Source organism: Sceloporus undulatus, chromosome 7 (genome assembly GCF_019175285.1).
Source record: "Sceloporus undulatus isolate JIND9_A2432 ecotype Alabama chromosome 7, SceUnd_v1.1, whole genome shotgun sequence".
NCBI lineage: Eukaryota > Metazoa > Chordata > Lepidosauria > Squamata > Phrynosomatidae > Sceloporus > Sceloporus undulatus.
In genome coordinates this window covers 5,923,935-5,942,690 of record NC_056528.1, presented here as the reverse complement: position 1 = coordinate 5,942,690, position 18,756 = coordinate 5,923,935, and the positions used below count along the sequence as shown (strand labels likewise).

The following is an 18,756-nucleotide window of genomic DNA, read 5'->3' as shown; positions in this document are numbered from 1 at the left end:
CCCTTCTGCCCAGGGCTCTTTCCTCCTCCCCCTCCCCTCCGATGAGGGGAGGAAATGCCTTGCCCTTTGCCCACCCTCTGACCTAAATCCCTCCCTCAATTTGCCTCGATCATGATCGAGGCCAAAGTTTTCATTCCCAGGACCCGGGGTTTTTAAAAAGAAACGGTATTTGCGCCGATTTCAAAAGACCCGCGCTAGGGGCCATTTACCACGGAACGGGTGTGCAAGCCTCGGATTCGCTTGTGTGAGATTCGGGGTGAGTAGGAACTTCACGTATTTGAATCGGTTTCAGAACCCATTTTTTTGGTAGTGTGAATGAGCCCTGAGTTGACCAGGAGTCCCTGGCTGGTAATGAACTCAGATTCAAGGTGGCAGATTCAAGGCTGTTGGGTCATTTGGAAAGCAATTTTCCCTACTTTAAATAATTTGTTAATGGCTCAGTTTCCAACTCTGGTTCATAGAATTGGAAGAGACTGCAAGGGCCATCCAGTCCAACCCCATTCTGCCATGCAGGAACTCTCAATCAAAGCATCCCTGACAGATGGCCATCCAACCTCTGTTTAAAAGAAGGAGACTCCAATACACTCCGAGGGAGTTTGTTCCACCGTCTAGCAGCTTTTACTGTCAGGACATTCCTCCCTCTCTCTGTATAGCTGTCTCTGTGTTATTATCTGCTTATTCGTACCTATCTGGATCATACATACCTATCTGCCGGTGTATCAGTAGCAGATGTACTTACTCCTGTATCACTGCTACTGATGTACCACCAGAGAGCCTTTTCACCTTTTTCAATCTGTTCTTAATCAAACAGAAGTAGCAGCATCGTTTCTTCTAAAATGCCATTCCGTTTTGCCTTAGTGAGATTTGATTGCTTTATAATCCTGTGCTTCAGAGCAAGAACTGAGCATGGGAAATATTCGGTTTCTTGGGCTTGGGCTCGATGGGATAACAAGCGCATCACGGGGCATCCTTATAGTCTTGTCAAGAAGCTTAGTTCCGCACCGTGACCATTTCCTCTGTGTTTCTATTTTCAGGAAATTCAAGCTGTCTTGCAAAGGAATTGGAGTCCACCCTCCTCTGGAGCTCTCTCATTCTTTGGTTCAGTTTTCCGCAACAGCTCTGAATGATGTGTCAACTGCAACCCTCTTTATTCTAAATTCGCACGTCCGACTCAGTCGATTCAATCACTTTGGTCCGAGAATTGGCGATGGAGAAGTGGCCCCCGTTGGGCCAACTTCCTTCCAGTTCCTTGTCCCCGAAGACTCTCCCATAACAATCATGCCATGTGTCGGCACTGTTCTGCCTGGAAAGGTAACATCTCTATTATCATATTAGAAAACTTGAATGCAGGTGGTTTCTGCTATTATGCAGTGTTGCAGTCCAGGACATCTTGGTTGAAAATAATCTCTTGGGTGTTCTAGGTTGCATTTGCATCCTTGCAAAAGAAGGGTGCAAAAGTAAAGCTGTTCTTAGTTGGTCTTGCAACATTCTTTTTGAATTGCCCTGTATATTGTTTGAGTTTACCAATAGACCAAGGGTCTGATAGTTGGAACAGAGCATGGATACACTTGGGATTGCCCTGATTTTTCATAGAATCGTTGGCCCATACAGACAGGCCAAAATAAAGCTGCTTCGGGTCACTTTGGAGGTATGCTGTTTAAATGATGCATGTGTCATAAGAGGCCAGAAGCCACAGGAATCGTGATCAAAGCATCCCCAACTGATGGCCATCCAGAGTCTGTTTAAAGACCTCTAAGGAAGGAGACTCCACTACACTCCGAGGAAGGAGTGTGTTCCACTGTCAAATGACTCTTACTATCAAGACGTTCTTCCACTGTCGAGCAGCCCTTACTGTCAGGACGTTCCTCCTAATGTTGAGCTGGAATCTCTTTTCCTGGAGCTTGCATCCATTGTTCCGGGCCCTGTTCTCTGGAGCAGCAGAAAACAAGCTTGCTCCATTTTCAGTATGACCTCCCTTCAAATATTTAAACATGGCTATCATATCACCACTTAACCTTCTCTTCTCCAGGCTAAACATCCCCAGCTCCCTAAGTCGTTCCTCATAGGACATGGTTTCCAAACCCTTCACTATTTTGGTCGCCCTCCTATTACTGGCCTGCATTTGCTCTCCCCACATCCACTGACCTTTCTTTCTCTTGCTTACTGTCCCAATGCCAGAAGTGCTTGCTCGAAGTTTCCTTCCGCCCGGTATTATGCGATCAGCTCATCAAACAGGAGGCCGTTCACTTGCTTTGCCAGGCAGCCGAAGCCAAAGCCCAGATGGAGAGGAAAGCTCGGGAGCTAGAACTGCAGGTAAGCAGGGGAGAACAGTCTTCTCTCCGCATGTCGCTTGTTGCAGAGCCCATTGGTTGCACACATGGATTACTTTATTTTAAAACTATTATTATTGTTTATCTATATAAAATTTATATTTGAATTACGTAAATTTACATGGCTCTTTACGCGTATAATTAAGCCAAACATTAATCACACAATGTCGCTATTAAACAGGCAAACAACTAGGACAGAAGACATGGAAGCTGACCTTTTGTTTGTACCCAGTTCTTAGACTCCTAGCTTCTTCTTCATTTATTACTGAAATCCTTTAAAAAGAGAATGGCCACTGGCTTGCAAACTGTTAGTTAAATTATACATTAGTGGAGGGCATTTTTCTTCCTGCCACAAAGAAGGAGAGGCACGTATAAGATTGTCTGCCTCCGATGTCAAAATAGCTTTGGTTTCTCTCCATGGATGGACTTCAGAAAGCTGAAGGAACCCCTTTACCCAAAACAGACACAGAGACAGTTGCATTCTGGATAGATTTCTTTTGCTTCTTGGCTGCTCTTTTCATGGCAGAGAAAGAAAGAAGAGGCAATGGTAGGAAAGAAAGATGGGAAGAGGATGGCCAGCATCTCCTTCCTTGGTCAGCTGTCAAAGGACAAAAACTCTACCAAGCCATTTGAACCACCAAACCCAGAGGACATATGTCCAAAGTAAGTATGAAAAAGCATTGTTGGGGTTATTGCTGCAATGTCTGTCTCTTTGTTAATGAATCCTTGTGACTTAGGACTCGCCCAATGTCACTGTCAGGTTGTAGCTCAGAATGCCAACAGCATTAGGTGTGTCTTGCTCCAGGTTTGAAGAGTGTCTTGCCAACATGCCCTGCATTATCACCCTGCAATCCTACAGACACTTTAAGTATTTGAAGGGATGTCATATTGAGAATGGAGCAAGCTTGTTTTCTGCTGCTCCAGAGACTAAGACCCAGAGCAATGGATGCAAGCTCCAGGAAAAGAGATTCCACCTCAATATTAGGAGGAACTTCCTGGCAGTACGGGCTGTTTGATAGTGGAAGACTTTCCCTTGGAGAGTGGTGAAATTTCCTTCTTTGGAGGTCTTTAAACAGAGGCTGGACAGCCATCTGTTGGGGATGCTTTGACTGAGAGTTCCTGCATGGCAGAATGGGGTTGGATTAGATGGCCTTTCTTGGGGTCTCTTCCAACTCTAGGATACTCTGATTCTAAACATAAGGCATCATCCTGACTTTGAAACAGGCAAGTGATGACAAATCACAAATTATACCTATCCTCCCGAAATCTCCTACTTGTTACCAGTTAGTGTCTTGGCCAAGTCCTAGTTTTGACCTTTAAAGTTCTAAATCGGAGCTGATATCCTCCAGAGATTGCTGGGCAATAATTCCTATCATCCTTTACATTGAGTTTATTGACTCAGGATGATGGGAGTTAAAGTCAAGCAACATCCAGAGGGCTTTAGGTTTCCCACACTGCTCTGTATGGTCTATGACCTGAATATATGAAGAAATGCTTCCTCCTATAGTCGTCTAGATATGTCAGCTGAATGTTGTTATGTTCAATCTCTGTTTAATGAATCGTTATATTTGTATTATACACAAGAATGCTACACAAAGAATAATGCAAGGCTTGGTTCTGTGGTTGCAGCAGTTGATCAAGGGAGTGGTGTCCACCGAGAAGATTAGATCAATGAAGTCTTGTATTGGAACCATAAGGGTGCCTCTACATTTGAGGCTGTTAACTGTGGGACAGGGGAAAGTCCTCGCATTGGTAGGGGCAGCAAGATAACCGAGAGCCCCCAAAATAATAGCTTCCTTTTTTAGTGATCAATATTCCCTTTTGTCCCTCGCCAGTTCCGAAGAGTATATCGCCGCTCATTTATCCCTGGTTCGGAGCTTCAACGACCGATTTGACAGATACGTCATACCATGCCTTGTTGCAAGCGGAGTTATCGACGAGAAGAAAGGAGCCGAAAATCTGAGTTTCAGGTGCTGTGAAGGATGTGTGAACCTGCCCTTTGGTTGTTGGTTGTTTTCTGTGTTGCTTTTAGCTGCAATGAATAGCTAGACAGTGCAATAGACAGAGGCTACTCTGCATCACAGCATCATTAGTGGCATGTTTTGTTTTCAAGTTGATTCTGACAAACTTGGACCAGAGATATATAGGAGATGTATAGGATCTTACCCCCATGATGTTTTAATTCAGCTTTCCTCTATCCAGATTAAATTTTAATTCAGGTGGCATCCTCATCTTATCAGACGCTTTTTGCTGCCTAATTTGCCACCCGAATTAAAACAGCATGGGATAAATAAACTATGTAGTCTATTGTGGCACCAGAGATCTCTGACAGAGAAGGCTAAACGTCTCACAGAACTACAGTTCCCTAGATTCCCTAGCACTGAGCGATCTCAAACTGGATTATTTCTGCAGTGTGTTTTGGATTTGATGCACCTCCGGTTTAGGTTTTATGCCTCCTATGAACGCATGCAACATGAAGGAGATACACAGACCTACTCCGCAGGTTTGTGTTTATTTTGTTCATAGTTTATTTTTACAGTGCCTGGTTTTTCAAGGCCCTACACAAAGATTAAGCAAACAATTGCCGCTCACAGCCTTTCAGTTGAATAGATGCAACACAAGAAGCAACAGAAATAGGCGAGGAGCAAGAAATGATGCTGATGGTGGAAGTGGGTAGTTGTAAGATTCACTCTATGGAGGCCTCCATAAATCTCAGTCAAGAGCAGTGAGATCTAGTGCCTTAATACAAACAGAACATTAAACATATTAAAATACTTGCCATACTGCCCTTACAATCTCATATATGACATATTGGCACACCCAAACATAGTGGTTACTATTTACCCACAATACTTACATTTCATTATACTTCATGTTTTATGTTCTTATAACATTTAAGCAGACATCATAGTAATAATCCATACCATTTATGTACCATTTCAAACGTGCTTAAAATGCTAAGTGCTAAATCTATATAAATGAGTTGTCACAAACACTTTTGTCGGTAGTACGTTTAAACCCTTTAAACTTTCCTTCCCTTCACAATGAATTGCAGTCATACATTGGAACCGCCACCTTCTCTTTAGGATATGAGAACAGCCCTGTATCATTTATTTTTACTATTTGTCTCCACAGCCCTTATAACAACCTGTATTTAGAGCTGCACTGTCCTTCAGTGGCACCGGCTGTAGTCGTCACTTCAAATAACGGAAGAACTTTCTTCAACTTTGGGGACGTCGCCGTAGGTATGCATCTTACATTTCGAGTACCCTCTTGATACCATTAGTGACTTGAAAAGGACTGTACGGGTTTGTAAGTTAAAAATCAATCCGTTTTTTGTATGTTGCAGAATCGAGGAGTTCCTTGATTTTCCATTTGTATTGTTCTGTTTCCATGCTTACTGTGGCATTGCCTTTGTCTGCTGGGAGAATGATGATTTCTGGGTCCGAATTGTGGTCCGTGATGGCTTTTCTTTCTTTGTTGGTAATAATAATAATAATAATAATAATACTATTAACAGATTTAGATTTCCACTTCAGAGCTTCCACTCTGCAAAGTTTACATGTGATTGTTTTGCACCAAAACCAGAATTTTCTGTGCAGGAAAGATCTCTCTTCTATCCATCTAGTTTTCTCGGAGCAGCCAAATTCATCCTGAAACTCCTTCCTCCAGATATGGACAATTTCAGAATAGCTTTCAGGTGGCTTTTCTAAGTAGCCTTATACTGGTTTTGTTGTCGGTCTTTGAACCCATGAAATTCTCTCACTGTTTAGGGCACAGGATTAAGGAAAATGTCAAGATACAGAACATATCCCAAGAGCAATTAGTCGTATCCTTATCCGGAATCACATTACCACCAACATTTCGCAGATGAAAAACCAGGACGTCGGGTGGATTAAGTCCCTCCAGGCAAGCAGACTCATTGGTCCAGGTCAGATTTTGGAAATGGGAAAATGCAATGGGATGCAACCCACAGGCATGAACCCAACCCTCAGGACAGGTCCAACACAAATCATTACATACTAGTTCTGTCCTGCAAATGTATTGAAGTTTAATATGCATGTTGAGATATATCCCAGGGAATCCTTGCAATTGCTGTTTTTCATGGTTGCTGTGGCTTGCTAGAGATGACAGAAGTTGGTTTTTTCTTGCCTGGGATCTCACCGCAAACAAGCACCGGACTAAGGACTACCACTTTTGAGTGGCATTTGCATAATGACCATTTAACCACTGATAAATCCATGCATTGAGACTCAGTCGCATGGAATAACTAGTTTTGGTAGAGATCACTCAGGACTGGTGCCAACATTTGTATGGCCTTAGAACCTAAGACCCTCTGCTGAATGACTTTGCACTTGTCTTTGTTCCCCATGCTGCCCTAAAGCAATACTATGTTGGGCTCCTATGGGAGGGAAAATAAAGGCAGAAACTGAAATGTATTAGAAGGCTGCCCACTATATAATTCGTTTCTTGCGCATTTCTGTAATTGTCTCTAGGTAACAGATTGCCTTTTTCATTTCTTTTTTTGGAAATGGTTTCTTTGGTTACCACTAAACTTGCATTTTCCTTGAGCTGGCATTTTCAGCTGCAATATTCCCTCCTGGATCCCTTTGGGCCGTTCCTCTTGGCAAATCCCATCCGTATGCTTGAAGATGGAGAATCTCGCGATCTTGTCCTCACATTCAGCCCCGAGGAAAACAAGTCTGTGAGTATCCATACAGAATACAGATGCACTTCATAGTTCAAATGTATTTCCCATACTGCCTGGCCCATAGACATAGGCTCTTAGTGTGTCAGCAGCTAGTCTCCTGTGGTGCCTGTAACCCGCATGTTAACAATGAGCATGAATGGTGGGGATAAGTACAGTGTAGGACCCACATGAGATGAAGTTGCGTAGAAATCTACCAAGAAATCTGTAAAAACAGGTAAAAAGATTTAATGCATTCTTTTAAAATGGATTAAAACCAGATTTAAAAACCAAAGCTCCAACAAAGTTGCAAATGTTTGGCTGCCTGCTGGAAGCCTGGAAATGATGGAGCTAGTCTATCTTTATCAGTCCCCATATATACAGTCGGCCCTTCTTATACACGGGGGTCTTGTGCCCCTAACCCTAGCGAATATGGAGGGACGAGTGTATTACCATTACATTCAGTGATAGGTGAGAATTATGATTTATGGGTAACATCAGTACCATACTGCAACAAAAAATTACTAAGGATCCTGTATGGTGTGGTATGGGAGAAGGTCAGTAGGTGGGTGACACCATGACTTACTGGACCTGATAAGGCCAATCCTAGTGACGCCACTGGAGCCTGGAACAATGTGGTTGCTTCCTTTCCTTGCTTCCTTTCTGTGGATTTTTAACTAACCAAAGAAAGTTGCCTTCATAGTTTTTTGAAACACTGGAACTCCGGAGTGAGAAAGCGACCCTAACCCTGATCTTGACTGGCCGCGGAGTCATCACCTCGATTGCTTGCTCAGTGGAAGGAGACGTGTTTGACATGGGATATGTGCTTGCCAAAGAAACAGCCACTGCAACCTTCAAGGTAGGTCACAGCCATGCCATAAATCAGGGGCAAGGAATATAAAAGGTGTTAGCCCCCAAGAGACCTTGCAAGGCTGCAAGCCCAACCGAGCCCTTTTGTCCCCCGAACCCTTTTGGGGTATAGCGCATTTCCCCCACGTTTTAAGGCCCCCTCTTCCAATTGATACACAGGAGAGACCATTTCTAAATAATAGGGCCATGGTCACCACTGCCTGTTTTGTTTTTAAAGGCTTCTACTTGGCTTACAGTTACCCATGATGGCCCCAAAATGTGCCAGGTTTGCCCAGATGGCATGGGGAGGGAGTTTGCAAAGCAACTTTTGGCTCCTTGCGGGGCCACAAAAATCAGAGCTTGAAAAATGTACTTTCGGGGCTACAGTTCGTATAAACCCCGAGATGGCAAGGTTGTTATAGTTCCTAAATCAACTGTTCCAAGCTCTGGTGATAATGACTTTAGTTTTATGCCACATTTGGTGAGAATCCAACTAGCTCATGCATGAAGAAATATGAAGCGCCTATGATTTCTTTTGTGCATTGAGGAATGGAAAATGCAAAGCTAGAAAAAAGCTAACAAGTACATTCCATTTACAGGGGCATAACATTTTATTCTGTTGTTGGTTCATGGGTCTGTCTTTCTTTTTTGCAGATAGAGAACACTTCAACTCTGCCCTTGAAATACACCATCGTCTTGGAATCTCTCTCCCCAAACAGAGACAGGGACCTTCAGGAGCTTCCCCCTTTCCTTGGATCTCAAGGCAAAACAGACTTAGTTGGTAAATCATTTCTCTTACTCTTTTCCGTATCAATGGCAAAGGTGGAAGTCTTTCTGAGGCACTCCTGTACAGGGTTTGGAAACCTTACTTCTGTCTTTGTGGCCTTTGTGCATCCCACACATGGATCTGTGCCATTGCAGAGTATACTTTCAGAACTTTCTACAGGTAGAGAATTTGGCATTTGTTTCAGTCTGCCTCAGAGGGTAGTGGCCTCTTGGTTTCCGGATGAAATGAATGATCTAGATCCATTTTAGTCTGACTTCTTGGAACAGAGACAGCTTTGGTCTCCTTGGTGGATGACACACGCAAGAAATAGACAGAGGGAGTGGGTCCTTGTTGGTTTTGCTGGACCTGTCAATACTGTCAAACATGATATCCTTCTCAGCTGCCTCTCTGGGATGGGACTTGGGGACACTTATGCAGTGGTTCCAGTTGTACTCAAAGAGATGTAGCCCTCCTGACCAATCTCTCCTCTTAACAAGTGTCTCATCCCTTTGCTAGGTACGCAAAACTACAGTGGCTTGAGTGTGTTCACCGTCTCCCCTGTGGAAGGCATCATTGCACTTGGAAAGTTTCAGGAGTTTACGGTCACCTTCAGCCCTGATCACGAAAGCCTGCATTACTCCGACTGCATCCAGGTCCTCCTGTTTGACAAGGTGAGGACACTGTGGGACCTGTGGCACTAGAGCGCATCCATTTTTGCTACTCTTTGATGCTTGGGACCTCCTCCCTGTGCACCTACGGAGTGTGACCTTGGGTGAGTCACACACTCTCAGCCCCAGAGAACCCCATGATAGCGTTGCCTTAGGGTTGCCATAAGTGAAGAGTGCCCTTGAAGGCACACAACAACAACAATAAATGTGCATGTCACCTGTCAGCCTAGAATCATAGAATCATAGGCCTGTTACAGACTGCCAAAATAAAGCCGCTTTGGGTCTCTTTGGAGTCATGCTGTTTAAATGATGCATGGGTCCTAAGAATCCGGAAGCTGCACCAAAGCTGGACTCCAGTGCTTAGGAATGGAGTGTGGCTTTGGTGCGACCTCCGGACTCTTAGGACCCATGCCTCATTTAAACAGCATACCTCCAAAGAGACCCAAAGCAGCTTTATTTTGGCAGTCTGTAACAGGCCATAGAGTTGAAAGAGACCCCCAAGGGCCATCCAATCCAACCCCTTTCTGCCATGCAGGAAATCTCAATCAAAGCACCCCTGAGACAAGGCCTTCCAACCTGTTTAAAGCCCTCCAAGGAGGGAGATCTAGCTGTATGCCGCCTATCACCTGTTCACATATGGCAACTCCATGAATTTCATACGGTTTTCTTAAGCAAGGAATACTCAGCGGTGGTTTTGCCAGTTCCTTCCTCTGAAAAATAGCCTACAGCACCTGATATTCATTGGCGGGCTCCCATCCAAGTATTAATGAGGGCCAACCCTGCTTAACTTCCAATAGGATCTGGTGCCTTTAGATTATATTACTCCTTAAAATACAATGAGCAATTGCAGTTATTCAGTATAGATAGGACGCTGTGTTGCACTCCTTTCAGGAAGTCATCCGTGTGATCCAACTGAAAGGGGCAGCCAGGAACCATATCATGTATGTGGAAGGAGGTGAACCGTTGGATGTGCCAATAGAGTCGCTGGCTGTGACAACATCTGTGGCAGAAGAAACTGCCAAAGCAGGTAACACAGTGCTAAATCTGTTGTGTTTTGCACTTTGAGGTGTTTCCAGATGAAGAGTGCTTACTGCTAAACGCTCAAAAGGTGCAACGCATCTACTCCATCTTCCTCCTTCCTGATACTGTCTGGTGAGAAAAATAACAGAGATGGCCATGGCAAAGCACAGACTTCACACACACACACACACACACACACACACACACACACACACCATCAGAGGTACATGAGAAGTGTGGTGTGGTTGTGTGGCAAAAAGCCGCACCTGGAGGTACCATTTAAAAGCAAAGAGTGATCATTCTGTGAATTAAGGCCGAAGAACTTACATAGCTTTCACCAGACAAAACAGCCGCACAGAGATGTCTTTCAAGGGCAGAGCTCATGTTTATGGGATCCATCTAGCACTTGTTTGTTTGTAGAACCCAGATGTCCATTAACTAAAACCAGATGTAAAATAACAATGGATAAAATAGTGGTGGACAGAGCCAGTGAAATTTGATGGTTTCAGTGTTGAGCCAGGAATATGTGAATGTGTGAACCAGCAGAACCAATGCAAACATATTGGCCTGATATCTTTCTTGCTGAAGCTGAGTATTCTTGATCTGGATTCAAAGATATAGCCGTGTTAGTCTGTAGAATTGGTATGTAGAGAGATCTTGGAGCACCTTTGAGACTCACTGAAAGAAAGAAGTTGGCAGCATCAGCTTTTGTAGACTTCGAAATGCATCTGAAGAAATAGACTGAAGTCTAGGAAAGCTCATGCTGCCAACTTCTTTCTTTCAGTGAGTCTCAAAGGTGCCACAAGATCTCTCTACATACTTGATATCTGGATTGTATTGTTGGTCCTGGTTAGTTCTCCAGCAACAATAGTTGTGATGTCTATGTGGATCTCAGCTATTTTTTTTCCTACCTACCTAACAGTTAAAATTGTTTCCCGCAGAAAGTGACAAAGCCACAAATTCTATCCTGGTCAGCCTGGCATCTGTTCAGTCGGAGACGTTTGTCATCCCAGCCGTCAGGGAGCTGAAAGTTGGGGCAATCCGAACCACCCAGTTTGCTTCCAAAAAGGTACAGTAACTGAAAGAGCGGATGTGTGTAAAGAAGCAGTGGAGCTTCGAAAGCTTGCAACATGTATATTGTTGGCCAATAAAGGTATCACTGTTTGGTGGATTTTTTGATGTTATTGGATTTGCTATATGGCCAACATGGCTGGCTGGCCCTGGATGTTCTCTTTGAAGCATGTTCTACACTTTCAGACCTTTTTGTCTGTTTGGTCCAGCTTGTGAAGAATCAGTTGTTGGCTGGGTTGAGAGTGCCACATTCATAAAGCTGAGCAATTGTAATCTGGGACAGTAGCCGTCCCTATTGTTAGGTAGAGTGGGACTAGGGGACAGATGCTGAGAGGAGCAGCTACCACTTTTCAACCACTCCTACCTCTTGGGAGATACACACAGGTTGTTCTGCACCTCCAGAGTAGCCTACTGCCATCAGGTATAGCAGATGACGTGAAAATAAATTTTAACTACTAATCTGTTTTGTTTCTGTACATGAAATAGAAGCACCCTTTGGGTCAGGCACAAACTAGGAAAGAGAAGCATGTGGATGGAGATACTAGGGCCCAAACAGATAGGCCAAAATAAAGCTGCTTTGGGTCACTTTGGAGGTATGATGTTTAAATGCTGCATGCGTCTCAAGAGGCCAAAAGCCATGCCAAAACCACGCTCCGGCCCTAAAGACTGGAGTGCAGCTTAGGTGCAGCTTCTGGCCTCTTAAGATGCGTGTGTCATTTAAACAGCATACCTCCAAAGTGATCCGAAGCAGCTTTATTTTGGCCTGTCTGTTTGGGCCCACTAGCCACCTTTTCAGAGGTCTGTTGGGTGACCTGTGGGGGATTTCTGCACCCGCTGGGACCACCTTGACCCTCCCAGATGCCACACACACACACAAATATTTTGAGCCAGAAAATAGAAAATGCTGTTCCAGGAGCAGAGATTCTCCCATCCAGCGCTTTGTCCCTCAGCCACCTTGACTTTCTATATGATGGTAAGAGATCCAACAGAATGAACATGGATGCACTTCCCCCCATCCAGTTTGCCAGCGTAAGTGTCCAAACCTGTTCATATCTCAGAAATAGGCATGAACGGAGACTGGGACCAGATTCAGATTAATCCAAGAAAACCTGGAATTGTGCTGCCATCACAGAATCTCCTTCCTTGGAGGTCTTTAAGCAGAGGCTGGATGGCCATCTGTTGGGTATGCCTTGATTGAGAGTTCCTGCATGACCGAATGGGGTTGGACTGGATGGCCCTTGCGGTCTCTTCCAACTCTAGGATTCTATGATTCTACTCTGAAAGCTTACTTTCAGCAGGAAGAGTAGAAACTGGGGAGATTACCACATAGTTTAAAAAAAACCAACTTACTGATGCCAAATTCAATTTGAGTTTGGGATACATCCGGATTTTATCGCACGTGTTTTTCCTGCCGACGCCACCAGACAGGTGCGTCCCGAGTAACATCTGGCCAGAATCTGAGTTCAGCCGCCAACTTACAAAGCCAGGAAGCTTTACAAACTTTTCATTTCTCCAGAACGTAGAGTTCGCCTGGGAAAGCTTACCACTCCTTCAGCTGAAAGGATTCACCGTCGACCCTGTGAAAGGAACCGTGGAGCGAGGACAGACCAAGTCGATCAGCGTTTCGTGGGTTCCACCTGCTGGCTCAGATGTATGTTGCAGAGTTCATTTTATCACTGTTGCGTTGTGTGTAAGTTACATTGCCACGAGTTGGGGAAATACCTATTTGCTTGAATTTCTGGATCCAGGGTTTACCTTGTCCAACAGAAGACATTAATTTCTCAACTGGACACACTCAAAGCAGTGTTACATTCAGTAGTGATGCCAATTTTATTTTGTCACGGGACTTCGTTGTTGATCGCGAGAAGCACCTTTATGATTTTCTTTATAACCAATGAGATCAAAACTAAAAAGAAAACCATCTTTGCTTTCAGTTTCACATGAAAATGCCTTTCAATCTCTTCCTTTTTGTCTCTGCAGCCCAATCAGCCTGTGACAGGATCAGCCATACTGACCGTGAAAGGCGACGTTAAGGAAATCTACAGCGTCTACTTCATGGGTAGGATTGTGACCCAAGAGCTCCCACCGAGCTGAAACTACATAGCAAGAAACATGAAGGAAGATTCATTGCCATCACTCTCTGAAAACATCTGGAATTGAAGCCAGGGCTATGGAACGGTTTGCCAAAATCAAGAAACAACAACCAAACAGCTTTTGGACAGATCACATATATATAGATGTCACAATGACTTTTCCCAAAACAACTGAAAGTGGGGAGATCTTTATCATCTTTGATTTAAAAGTACTGCAGCAAGGAAGGTTGCTCAGGCTAAGACCCATTTCAGATTTCAAGGCAGATGGCACCTGAGAGTCTTTAACCCTTGACTTTAATGGCAAACTACATGCGATGTAGGACGGACTTTTTTATTCTTTGTTAACTAATGCAGCCGTGGGGATCTACGTTTTTAAAATAGGTTTTGACACATTTCAGAATGACAAATGTTTAGAAACCCAAGCCTACCTTATTCTAAGTAACCCAGTAGCGCATTGCAAATTTTAGTCAGGGTCAATGGTGCATACCCAATGTTTGCCATAAAGTGATGGGAAAATAGGGACATCTGTAAATAAACTGTATTTTACCTCACTGACTTAAAATGCAATAAATATTATTTTTCCCTGTGGTGGAAAACAGGAAATTTAAAATACTTATATCTGTGGAAGAGTGGTTCTGCTGTATTGGACCAGGCAAAGAAAAGAGATGCTGATACTGATATCTATCCCAGTAGGAAAAGAGGGAGATCCCATTACAGACAGATAGACTCAATGAAAGTAGCCATGGCCTTGAGTCTGCATGACGGGAGCTAGGTTTTTGAGGTTAGGGTAGTCGCTCATTGCCACAAATCAAAGTCAATGTGATGGCAGTTAACACAAACAGCAATGCTATTCATCAGTTACAGGATATTATCACACACAGACGGGATAAGGACGGAATCACTCCCCCATCCTTATCCTGTCTTTGACCGCCATCCCGCGAAAGGCTTTCAGATCACAACGCTATTGCCCCGTCATTGAAGCGCCATTGCATTAACGTGAACTCCCCCCATTCATGCAAAATGCCGGGCATTGCCACTTCAATGATGGGAGAATGACGGGATCTGCGCAATGTCATTTGAAAGTCTTTTGCACGGTCGCAGTCAATTGCACTTTCTGGACGGGATAATGAGGGGATAAGTGCAATATCGTATGAGTGTGGCTTTGGCATGGCTTCTGGACTCTTAGGACGCATGCATCATTTAAACAGCGTACCTCCAAAGTGACCCGAAGCAGCTTTATTTTGGCCTGTCTGTACTGGCTCTATCTTACTTGAAACAGCTTCAGGATAGTCCACAATCTTACATCTGAAGAAATAGCAGACACTGTGTTTAGAAGTGAATCCAGCAAGTCTATCATTCTTGATCAATTGACTCAATGGCTAACTAATTGATTAAGGGTTTAATCTGTGCCAAAACTGGGTGCAGTTCCAGACCTTTCCAAGAATTCATTGGGTGCCGAACGCTGACGCACGGTTACTACTATAGCATAAACTATATTGAAAATACAGTAGATGTTGCAGCCGATGATTCACAGCCGATAAGAATCTCAGGAAAGGAAAGGAAAGGAAAGGAAAGGAAAAGGGGTGATTGAAAAATGGTGTATCCAGTTCAAGGCAGCTGAGTTCTGTCTGAGCGAGAGGTTTATATGTCTCTATGAGAGCCCTAGGCACTCCTATCTATCTCAATATCACAATGGAAAAAACCCTGCAGGGCTGGTCCTGATCAAGATGAGAGGTCACTTGTTCGGTCTTTTTGACTCTTATGGAACTTTATGGTCTCTCCTCCCGTTAAACTTCGATGCAAAAACTAAAATCATAGCATGGATTCCAGATGATCTGTAACTATAAACATGGCAAAATAAGCCTAAAACTTGGGTGAAATAGCTGTCCCAGAGTAGTAGGCTTATATTTCTGGATGGCTTATATTCTCTTCTGATAGTATAAAGCTTGGTTCAGTATCCATATAGATACAATATGGAAGTGCAGATGAGCCTCCGGGTCTCTTCTCCTGATATTCAGGCACAACACTGACCCTTATTACTAATGTGGCCTATATTAACTTAATTTTCCACCTAAAATTAATCACTGGCTTTGGTAATGGCAGGCCAGGAGATTTCTCTTTCAGCCTTTTATCATTATGATATATCAAAATTCAATGATATTGATAACGGTTCTTACATGTCTTTTTTGGCACATTAACACTCTGATCCTCATGGATATTCTGGCATATGCCTTCTCAATTGCCACGATGGTAATCAATATCTTATCGTCATTATTTAATAGCGAGATTAGTCTATAATTCTTTGCTAACGTCTCGTCTGTATTTTCTTGACAGAGAAGACATATATATAACTTAAGAGTGGTTTGACAGTGGAACAGATTCACTTGGAGGATGGTGGACTTTCCATCTCTGGAAATCTTTAATGACAAGTTGGATGGGCCTCTTTCAGGGGTGCCTTAGTTGTGTATTGTTCCAAGGAAGGATGACCCTTGCAGCCCCTAAGATTGTGTGAGTCTATGCTTCTATAGATACACTGCTTTGAGGAAGAGGTTCTTCTTTTCCTACATGTTTCAAATATTTGTCTTTCATAAATTCCTACCAGGCTAGAGCTCTATGCCCCAGTAAGTGAATGGAAAAAAGATCCCTATCATCAGAGCACCTTCTTGGACAGGAATCTCATCTGAACATAGGATCTTTTCTGTGGTTGGGCAATCCCTTTGTTTGAGAAACAACCTCCTTGCAGAGCCACGCTGACCATTCCTAACATTGCCTGCAGCCTGACCTCTGCCCTGTCCAGCTGGAGGCTGGGAATCAGCTGCGGACGGGGAGCCAGAAGACCTGCCTTTAAAGCTCTTCTCACTCTACAATCTTCATTGCAAGGTTTCTCCCAATGCCCATGCATGGCCACACACATCCGCACATAGATATGCTTGCAGAGCCACCCAGATTGATGAAATGGCTGAAAGTCAGGCGCACTGTTGCATCAACTGACTGCATTTTACCTGCATTCAATGCAGAAAGTTCTGGCGTATCAATCTATATAGCATTTGTTGTTGTTCTTGCTGTTGTGACTTCAAATCATTTCCAACTTAGGGCAACCCTAAGGCAAACCTATCAAGGTGGTATTATTATTATTATTATTATTATTATTATTATTATTATTATTATTATTCATAGAGTTGGAAGAGACTCCAAGGGCCATCCAGTCCAACCCCATTCTGCCATGCAGGAACTCTCAGTCAAAGCATCCCTATTGACAGATGGCCATCCAGCCTCTGTTTAAAGACCTCCAAAGAAGAAGACTCCACTACACTCCGAGGGAGTTTGTTCCACTGTCAAACAGCCCTTACTCTCAGGAAGTTCCTCCTAATGTTGAGGTGGAATCTCTTTTCCTGTAGCTTGCATCCATTGCTCCATTGGGTCCTAGTCTCTGGAGCAGCAGAAAACAAGCTTGCTCCCTCCTCAATATGACATCCCTTCATATATTTAAACAAGGCTATTGTATCACCTCTTAACCTTCTCTTCTCCAGGCTAAACATCCCCTGCTCCCTAAGATGCTCCTCATAGGGCATGTTTTCCAGACCCTTCACCATTTTAGTCCCCCTCCTTTGGACACGCTCCAGTTTTTCAACATCCTTTTTGAACTGTGGTGCCCAGAACTGGACACAGACACCGGCGAAACGTCAGGAATAAACTCTTCTAGAACATGGCCACATAGCCTGAAAAACCCACAAAAGACTAAAGTCAGAAAATCTTGCATGTTAGGACAGGAGCATCCTGGCCATGCTCCGGTCGCTTTTCCTCGTGTGAAAATCTCCAAAGTTAACTGACGTTGGCCTTCTTTTTGGCCACTTGCTATCTGCCTGCAGCCTGCTGGCTCTCGCCAGTCATTTTGCTTTTGGTTGTGACTCAAGAGATTAAGGACCTGTAAATAATTCCAGCTCTGTCCATTTCTGCTGCGGCTGCTGCTTGGTTTCTCAGGTTCCCAATTGCTGCCTTGGGCTCAGTGCCGTCATCTGCCAGCGATCTTGGTGCCGAAGAGGGAAGGGAAGGGTGTGTGGCTCTGGTGCTGAAAATACACCTTTAGGCAACCGGAACAGATGATCTCATGGGAAAAAATGATCAGTCCCAAGATCAACAACAGTCATGCTGGTCCCTAATCTAAAGGTAAGCCTGAGCTGGTTCTTTTCAGATTAAGACATTGCCGTGTTTGGAAAGAGGAGTCACCGACTTGTCGCAGATCAACAGTTAAGAAGGAGGGTCATTAAAGTGGAAATAAATGTACTGCCTATGGAGTTTATCAGACAAGGGAAATTGGAAGTATATATAATCCAATGGCAATCCGAACACAATCATGGGGTTTAGTGTTATTGCATGATAGATTACCATACGCAATTTCGGACAATGGGATGTCAGTCCGAACGCAGTCGTGGGGTTTCACGTTATTGCGTGAGAGGGGATCACACACAATTTCAGGCAATGGCAAGCTATTTTTGGGCAATGGGAAGTCAGTTTGAACACAATTCGAACTCACATAAATTCACTGACCTTTGCTGGAAATTGAGTTTGTGGTTGGAAAATAGGGGTTTTGGGAAATCCTTTGTGCAGCTTAGGAAGTTTTGACGTGGTTTGTATGGTTGTTTTGTGTGTGTGTGTGTTTGTACGTTATATGTTTTAAATATACAGTATTAAAAAAGGTTTGCTATTGTTGTGGTTGTAATCCCGCCTCGATCTTTGGAGAGGCAGGAAATATAAATAAACTCTATTATTATTATTATTATTATTATTATTATTATTATTATTTGGAGTCCGTGGATTTAAAAAAAAAATCCATGGATATGGAGGGTTGGCTGTACTTATATTGAAGTCTTTAAGCAGATGGTCATCTGTCAAGGGGTGTGTGTGTGTGTTTGTTTGTGAGTCCCCTGCATGGCAGAATGGGGTTGGACTGGATGACCATTGGATTCTATGAGTGTAAGGGGACCCAGGCAAATGCACAGTTTAAATATTTGAAGGGATGTCATAGTGAGGAGGGAGCGAGCTTGTTTTCTGATGCTCCAGAGAATAGGATCCGGAGCAATGGATGCAAGCTACAGGAAAAGAGATTCCAGCTCAACATTAGGAGGAACGTCCTGACAGTAAGGGCTGTTCGACAGAGGAACACACTCCTTCCTTGGAGATTATAGTGCAGTCTCCTTCCTTAGAGGTCTTTAAACAGAGGCTGGATGGCCATCTGTCAATGGGGATGCTTTGATGGAGAGTTCCTGCATGG

The 18,756-nt window shown here is 43.7% G+C and overlaps 2 protein-coding genes across 5 annotated transcripts in view; both read left to right on the top strand.

Annotated features, from left to right (window-relative positions):
* Positions 1-14,032, top strand: part of CFAP74 (cilia and flagella associated protein 74) — an 85,462-nt gene extending 71,430 nt beyond the window's left edge. For all 4 annotated transcript variants that reach the window (XM_042479852.1, XM_042479853.1, XM_042479854.1 and 1 more), the window contains 14 exons: positions 1,035-1,311; positions 2,179-2,313; positions 2,857-2,993; positions 4,166-4,300; positions 5,466-5,575; positions 6,104-6,159; positions 6,916-7,035; positions 7,721-7,876; positions 8,521-8,647; positions 9,149-9,303; positions 10,192-10,327; positions 11,262-11,389; positions 12,908-13,042; positions 13,372-14,032. In XM_042479852.1, the coding sequence (XP_042335786.1) occupies positions 1,035-1,311; positions 2,179-2,313; positions 2,857-2,993; positions 4,166-4,300; positions 5,466-5,575; positions 6,104-6,159; positions 6,916-7,035; positions 7,721-7,876; positions 8,521-8,647; positions 9,149-9,303; positions 10,192-10,327; positions 11,262-11,389; positions 12,908-13,042; positions 13,372-13,485 (1,921 nt within the window). In that variant the 3' untranslated portion in view covers positions 13,486-14,032. The remainder of the gene's footprint in view (positions 1-1,034; positions 1,312-2,178; positions 2,314-2,856; positions 2,994-4,165; positions 4,301-5,465; positions 5,576-6,103; positions 6,160-6,915; positions 7,036-7,720; positions 7,877-8,520; positions 8,648-9,148; positions 9,304-10,191; positions 10,328-11,261; positions 11,390-12,907; positions 13,043-13,371) is intronic.
* A 3,580-nt stretch (positions 14,033-17,612) lies between these two features.
* TMEM52 (transmembrane protein 52) overlaps positions 17,613-18,756 on the top strand; it is a 9,446-nt gene continuing 8,302 nt past the window's right edge. Inside the window, exon 1 of the mRNA XM_042479432.1 lies at positions 17,613-17,651. Within this exon, the coding sequence (XP_042335366.1) occupies positions 17,631-17,651 (21 nt within the window). The 5' untranslated portion in view covers positions 17,613-17,630. The remainder of the gene's footprint in view (positions 17,652-18,756) is intronic.